We start from the raw sequence: 8,206 nt of genomic DNA on the forward strand, positions 1-8,206 counted from the left end.
TTCTTTTAGTCTGTTGGATTTTCATCTAACTCAATTACTCTCCACTCTGTGTTTCCCCTCCAGGACCAAGAAGGTGAGCCACTGTTACCGCATCGTGTACCGTCACATGGAGAGAACTCTGAGCCAGGAAGAAGTGCGTCTGATTCACCAGGCCATCGAACAGGCAGCTGAGAGAGAACTGGGTGTACAAGGGAGATTCTGATTCCTCCTCAGGCTGCAGCCACTCAAAGGCAACATGAAGAATGTGATTTCTCACAGAACGCATTGTTGTTGGTTGAAAAACTTCGATAAGGCAGGAGGTCATCGCTTCAAAGAAACGGCTTGCACAGACTCTACATTTCATCGTTTCATACTCGGCCATTAACTCACTTCTGGCTGCATTATTTGTTGTTATAAACAAAAATCTTCTGCTCCCACATGCACTGTGGACCTTGATCTCCCTCATTTTACCAGTTTCATCACTCTTATACCGAACACATGCAGTGTTCTTAAATCCCTCTTCTCCTGCCGCCTGCAGTAACCTTGCATCTGAAGCGCTGAGAAGCTGATCTTAAATACCTCCATCACAGCAGCGTGTCGCCCGGAGGGAAAGGCCTTTGATTTAATGCAGACATTCTGTAGTCTCTCTACTCCAGTGGATTCCAGCCAGCAGGGAAGACCAAAGGAAAATAGTCAAGAAAGGCTTGCTTTGCACTTATTTCTTATTTTGCATTTCTAAACAATTAAATACTTCCAAAATCTGATAGCTAACAGGTCCTGTAATGTAATGTTAAGTTTTGTAGAGATTTGGATGGTTAATAATAAACTCAACATTGGACAAATTGCTGCTGCTGTCTGAACAACTATAATTTTTTTGCTTGGCAGGACACCTGCATTGTTATTTAATAAATAAATGTTACTGATTTTTATTCATTATGTGATAAATGAGATTAAATAAGTAATTTGTACAGGGGCTTGCTGGTATAAGAAAAATAATTAGAGGTAAATTAATTATAGTTTTCAATTAATTATTCATTAGAGTTCCAGGACTGAATCTGAGTAACTGTTACTACCTCAAAGTTTATTGTTTTCGCACCTGCGAAAGTGCTTTATTCCTCTTACAGTATATCGCAACTTTTCGCCAGTGAATTCAAGCAGTGGTAAAATTTACACTTATAAAAGTAATGATAACTTTCGTTCTATCTGACTTATCCACTATATATATATTTTTTATATATATATATATATATATATATATATATATATATATATATATATATATATATTACTGAACTATGCTGTGTTGCTGGCACATATCTGTGCAGTTTGGATTATAAGTTTTTTATACAGCCACTGTGAAAATAGTGCATACTGCAAAGGACAGAACAAGTTTATTGTAGTGCGCTGGCAAGGGAACGCCACTTAGCCTATATATGTTTATTGAAAAAAAAAAACTGAGTTTTAGGGGCTGTGAAAATTAATCAACCATGAGTTGGCCATTGCCAAGACTTTTGTGTTTGTTTCTGTTTGCACCTGAACACCACTCTGGTTGGGGTTTTGGGTTTTGGGGTGTTTCTTAGCCAATGATGCTTATGATATGAGTTCTAAACTTTTTGCAGTCACTAACAAAATAAGTACAATACAATAACAGTTGGACAAAAATACATAAATAAAATAAGACCGAGTCGCCGGTGAATAAATGTTCTAAAATCTTTACAGTCTGGACACGTAAAACTAAAAATCTAATCATTGTTCATTTTTAAACCAACATCTCTACAGTACTCACTACCAGACAGTCTAGTCCAGTCCACAGCTGTCCACCCACAGCACTCAAAGGTCTGCTGCCAACGTCCCGGTGTCAGCCACCACAGCACACCCCCAGAGGCTGTGCAGAGCCATGCTCCAAGGAGCCAGAGCTACTGTACCTAGGTGGCACAAGGGGAACCTACCGACACAATACTGGGCATGATGTTTCACATTGTAATGTTTTGTCTGATTGGTGTGTGTGTGTATGTATGTAGGCCAAAAAGTTGCCGTTTTAGAATGGTCAAAATATTGGGCTGCACCAAGCAAAGACAACAACTCAGGAGATTTGAGTTGAATTACTTTAACTAGGTTAGGAACCCTTCAACACATTATCAAAACCTGGAAGGAAATGAGGTTGGGGGAAAAAATCATGAATGTATTAATAACTTAAACACTGGGTGAAGTTGCACTTTAAAAAAAATCAACAGTAAAAATTAGCTGTGTTTAATAGTGAACGTAGGAGCATTGGGACTGAACAGGTGTTTGGCCATGAGAAAACCACTTGTTATTCATCAGAAAAAAGTTCTTGAATATGCTTGGTGGCATAAGGATTGGGCTTTGGAGCAATGGAAAAAGGTCATGTGGTCTAATGAGTCGAGATTGACCCTATTTCTGAGTGATGGGTACAGCTAATGACCTGAATGTACTTAATAATCAGTGGAATTTTTGTGTTATTTACTCACTTACTTATTGTCTACACCGCTTTATCCTGTATACAGGGTCGCGTAGGCCTGGAGTCTATCCCAGGAGACACTCACACACTCATTTACACACTCACTGGACTGTGAGAGGACATCGGAGTGCCCGGAGGAAACCCGCCAAGCACAGGGAGAACATGCAAACTCCATGCACACAGAGGCAGGAATCGATCCTGGCTGGGAATCAAACCCAGATCCTGAAGGTGGAAGGCGACGGTCCTAAGCAAATAGCCGCCTTGTTTTTCTATTACTATTATTGTTATAATTTAAAGGTAACACAGTGGTGTAGTAGTTAGCACTGTGGCCTCATACCTCTGGGGTTGAGGGTTCGAGTCCCGTCGGTAGGTTAATTAGCATTTGTACATTGCTCCTAATGTGTGTGCTTGTGCACTACCGTGGGTTTGCACCCCACCCAGGGTAAACCCCATCTTGTGTCCCGAGTGCCCTGGGATAGGCTCCAGCCTTCCCGTGACCCTGTACAGGATAAGCACTATAGAGGACAAAAGAGATTATGATTTAAAATGAAACCATTTGTTTTACTGTTTTATCACGCAGTCGTTTTTAACTTTCGTATAATAATATTAGTTCAAATTCGCCTAAGTTTGTAATTATGATTCTTTTAGAAGTGTTGTCAGTGCTGGTCAATAGCACTTCGAATAAGCAAAGTGCTTTAATTGGATTTCTTACTAATGAGATTTGTAATCCTAGTTTCTAGCTTTAACATTAACTGTGTGACTTGTTTACCGGAATGCCAAAGAATATAACAGGAGCTATTATAGTGCACTTCAGTTGTTTTTCTTTCTTTTTTTACTTATTCATTAGGACTTTTAATTCATGAGCTTAACATAGAGTAAGACTAGACAAGGCAAGTTGTTATTAAAAATGTCGAGCAGGTCAGTAAGTTTGCAAGTGACAGCACAATGTGCTCACTTCTTACAAATATTTCATTTTGCTATTGTTCCTTTTTTTTCTTTTTCATTAGGCAGGCATTTAAAAACAAACACAGTCGTGAGTCCCTCAGTCCCACTATTGTGTGTTGGAGTAAGCAGTGGAACCTTTGCTCTGGTGCAGATGTACACTGGGACAGGTTGGGGAAAACTTCCAGCCACCAATATGACATTTGTTGGAACGTGGCAAAGAAAAGAGTGTTTTGCATACAAATCATTTCTGTATTGTGTGTGTGTGTGTGTGTGTCCCTCCCATGTTTATGAAGGGTAACAATAGAAAGACGGGATAGCCTCTTTTGGGATTGAGTTCAATTGCAGTCGGAGTAATGAATGTGTTTAGCAATCAAAAGCTGAATGCATGCTGCACGTATTTTTGAGCACTGAGCCTATACTCTGGGGTTTTAACGTTTTTTGTCTTATTGTGTTACGTTTGCTCAGAGCCACTTTGGATATGCAAAATTATATTATGCATTTTTTTTTTATGGTTAGGTTGGACATAAAAATGATTGGCAAAAATATTTTCTTCTTTTCTTGAGTTGAGTGTTGGGAACCCACTTGTTTTGCGGATGTGATGGTTCAAGGTTCGATTGATTTTTTTAAGAAATATGACCGTGTTATACTGCTGTATAAAAACAGGAGGAAAAATACATATTGTACTGTCACTTTTAATTCCAGTCTTTTTTATTCCCATTTTTTTTTGGGTGGGGGAAAAAAAGCACTTTATTGAAACAAACGTGTGTAAGAGAGTATAAGAAGAACTTTGTACAGAGAGAAGTTTTCCAAGAAAAAAAAAAACACCACTTTGTTACTTTTATATAAGCCAAACTAACACCTTGCCCTTGGGTGGTGGGCTGAAGGTTGGAGTTAATTTAAAGTTCTTTGCGCTATAACTTCAAATCAAGGGACTGTAGAGCGTGTGGGAAATTGGACGATGTTCAGTCTTCCACCTCTATGAGAATGAGAGAGTTGATTTTGGGGGTTCGAATACCGGCTTGTCTGGAAGCAGTGGAACACAGTGTGGGTCAATACCATGACCAGAGGCAGGCAAATACCACAGAGAGCGGTGTGGATCAATTGGTGGAAATTACATGAGGGGAAAAAGCAAACAAAGCATCCGTCATCCTCTGTGGGGTGGAAATAAGGAAAGGGGTTAGAGTGCTGTACCCTGGGGCATTAAGAAAGACGTTTATGGTGATATAGTCTCATCTGAGGAAATATCGACCCTCCACTGTGACCCGTAGATTCAATATTCTTTCATAAAGATAAGAATATAGAAATTTATACAAGACCTAGGTCTCGGAATACGTATCCAGATTGTTACAACAGCCCTAATCGGGGATGGTGTAGAAAACGTTTTGCTACATCATAGGGTAGCAAAAATTCATAAAGGAAGCATATAATAAAGCTATAGGATCACAGGTCTAATTTTATGCTGGACCACTGACAGCTTGGGAATCGTCGTCATCATAAAGATCCCTTAGGACTGGACAAAACCTTATACCGAGGTGTGATCACAGTCATCAACTCTCTTCTTTCTGGCAGGATGACAAGTCTACTTCATGTAGACTCAGACCAATGTTGTCATTCCTCTAATCTGTTGGAGCTAAATGGTATCAGACTCATCCAGGCAGTTAGCAAGAATTTAACACACTTAGTGTAAACTCTAGAAGAGAGCTAGGCAGCAGGTGTCTAACGACGCAGCGAGAGACGTGTACCTGCATCATTACTGTGCTTCATAAAGGCAGGAAGTATTCCATGGAGAAACATGTCAAATCAAGGCTTATAACAGGGTGTTAGCATGCCTCTATAGACCATATGAAACATGATAGTCCTTTATGTGCACTTCACATAAGTAGTGTGCAAAAAGTATGACTGGCAGCAGATTGGTCAGAAGGTATTGATTTATTTTTATAACGGCAATTCGGACAGTAATGCTGGCTGTAAATCAAGCACAGGTATATATTAATGAGCTTGTTCTAACATTTTATTGTTTCTATACAAGGAGCTCATTCACAGAGACTTGTTTGATGGATGATTTGTATGAATAGATTCAGTAGATTCAGATGATTCAGTGGTTAAGGCTTTGGACTACGGTTCGGAAGGTCCCAGGTTTAAATCCCATGACAATATGTCCCTGTTGGGCCCTTGAGCAAGGCCCTCAAGTGCTCAGATGTATAATGAGCTGAAAATGTAAGTCGCTCTGGATAAGGGCATCTGCCAAATGCTTAAATGATTTGCTATCGATGTTGAATAGTTTGTTAATTAAGAAAGAGAAATGTAAAAGCATTGATTATATAATTTTCAGCAAGAGGGCAATTGCTTTTAAAAGACTGTGTATAGCCCTGTTTATAGAAATGTACATCCTTAAACTCACTCACTCATCATCTATACTGGAGCCTATCCCAGTAGGCTTAGGCCACAAGGCATCCAACCTAGCAGAACTGGAGAGGATCTGCAAGAAGGAATGGCAGAGGATCCCCAAATCCTGGTGTAAAAAACTTGTTGCTGTATTAGTGCTTCTACTAAATACTGAGCAAAGGGTCTGAATTTTAATAAATCTGCAAAAATGTCAACAATTCTGTGTTTTTCTGTCAATACGGGGTGCTGTGTATACATTAATGAGGAAAAAGTGAACTTAAATGATTTTAGCAAATGACTGCAATATTACAAAGAGAATACTTTCTGTACCTACTGTATGGTAAAGGTAATAACATAAAGGGTCTATAAAGTAAAGAGTTAACACCTGGAAGTGTCATATATCCAGTCCTGTCAGAAATAGGGTTAATACTAGCATTAACGTGAGCCGCAGGCTATAGCAAGAGTATATTATGTTGTGTAATTATTTAGATCAGATCCTGTTAAGGGACGTGCCTGTGCTCCCAGGCTGGCTCTCCAGGTGACACCTGTATTAATCACACCACTGCCGCAGGTCCACCTCTTAAACTCCCATGATGCAGGCAAAATCCACTGGGCCCTACTGCAAGCAACAGGAGAACCAGCCTGCACTGCTCTCTTCAGCAGGCAAAGCCTGGCAGTGTCTTAAATCGCAATGTTCCTAGATTTGCCGAACTGAAAACCTGATACTAAATATAACATCCCTGGATGGGGTGCTATTTGAAACAACACCTCCTAATTAGAAACCAGGACATGTTGCCAGCAGCAAAACACTTAAAGTTGGTGAATTCCAACCTGCGAGTGCACTCGGTTTTATAAACAAATCATCTTAGGCTTATGTAACATTCATTACTTTAATAACTTTTAACAAATATAATAACTTTTTTTATCTATTGTGACTAACAAAGCATCTGTGCTATCTGCTTTAGCTTTCATGAAGCAGATCTTCCGTGGTGTGAGTAGCATTTCAAAGATGCCATTATGACGTGTGTCCCAGACTTATTTCTCACCGCTCTCAAACTGTTCACTTGTTATATTTCACATTCAGGTGCCCTGCAGCTATTTGTTTTGTGCCTGGTGTCAACTGGAAAAATGGGAGCCTGTAAGAGAAAAGGAGCGAGCTGCAGAAAATTAAAGTCTCTTTGATAGTGTAGATTTATTAAACTCCTCTCACAGAGACACCATAGTTACAGCTCAAAGCAGTACTGCTGCAGAAATACAATAATTAAGGAAAAGTTTTAGCTTTAGCGCTAACCAAAACTTACCAGATATGACAAATGGGGAGGGGGGGATTCTATTTCAGAAATATTGGCACCCCTCAAGAGAATGCTTAAAAGTTGTTATCCATCTATCTAGGAACCACTGTAGTTCCACACACAGTTCATTTTGGGATTGTGCCCTCTGAGACCCTTGTTCCCATGGGAAGAACATGCAAACTCCATGCACAGAGCATCCGAGGTGGGAATCAAACTCGGACCCTGGAGGTGCAAGGCGACAGTGCTAACCACTAAGCCACCGTGCCACCTAAAAATTGTTTTATATATTAAACAATTTAAGTTGTTATGTTATATTGTTATTGCTTACCTCCATCCCAGAACCAGGATTGTAAGAGAAGCAGAGAAGACATCAGAAATTGTGTGGTTTAGTTTGTTCTTGCAGTCGTCCATAACAAATGAATTGTTTACAACTGGTGCAAGATCAATGATGGTCTTGGGCTGTTTTGTCACTAATGTTTCAGGCATTCTTGTAAAGACTGATGAGATCATTAACGCTGCTTAATACCAGGATATTCCAGGCCAAAACCCATCTGGCCCTGCTAGGAGGTTCAGGTTTGGCCAGAGGAGCTAGAGCTTACAAGATAATGAGCCACTTTCAAGTCAACATTGAAATGTTTTAAAACTTCTGTTACAATAAAACCTTTGAGCTTTAACTGCAGTCATAATTTGCTGGTGTAAGCAGGACACCGAAGTCCACTTTATGCTGCTTATTTTACAGTTTCTCTAACTGGCACCATTTTTTTTTTTTTTAGATAAATGTCAAGCCATTGAGTGAAGCCATGTGCAGGCTTGTATCGACTCTCATGTAAGATGTATTTGACAAGCTCTACAAAATTTAAAGGGTGTTCACGAAAGCTAAGCCAGTGTTTCAAAGTGAAGAGATCCATAAATTTTAATGATTATAAAGAAAGAAGAAGAATTTATTCTTTGATGGTGTAGATTTATTAAACCCCTCTCACAGAGACATCATATTTACAGCCCAAAGCAATACTGCTGCAGAAATATAATAATTTGGGGAAAAGTTTAGCTTAGGTGGTAACCTAAAGGTGTCACAGATTTGGAATTAAGTTCTATTCCAGAAATTGTGGCACCATACAAGAAAATT

At 39.5% G+C, this 8,206-nt stretch overlaps 1 protein-coding gene across 3 annotated transcripts in view; it reads left to right on the forward strand.

The window, feature by feature from the left end:
• fars2 (phenylalanyl-tRNA synthetase 2, mitochondrial) overlaps positions 1–821 on the forward strand; it is a 165,393-nt gene extending 164,572 nt beyond the window's left edge. For all 3 annotated transcript variants that reach the window (XM_053493643.1, XM_053493644.1, XM_053493642.1), the window contains exon 7: positions 64–821. In XM_053493643.1, coding sequence (XP_053349618.1) covers positions 64–202 — 139 coding nt within the window. In that variant the 3' untranslated portion in view covers positions 203–821. The remainder of the gene's footprint in view (positions 1–63) is intronic.
• The last annotated feature ends 7,385 nt before the right edge of the window (positions 822–8,206 follow it).

The sequence above is a fragment of the Clarias gariepinus genome, chromosome 4 (assembly GCF_024256425.1).
Source record: "Clarias gariepinus isolate MV-2021 ecotype Netherlands chromosome 4, CGAR_prim_01v2, whole genome shotgun sequence".
NCBI classification, from domain to species: Eukaryota; Metazoa; Chordata; class Actinopteri; order Siluriformes; family Clariidae; genus Clarias; species Clarias gariepinus.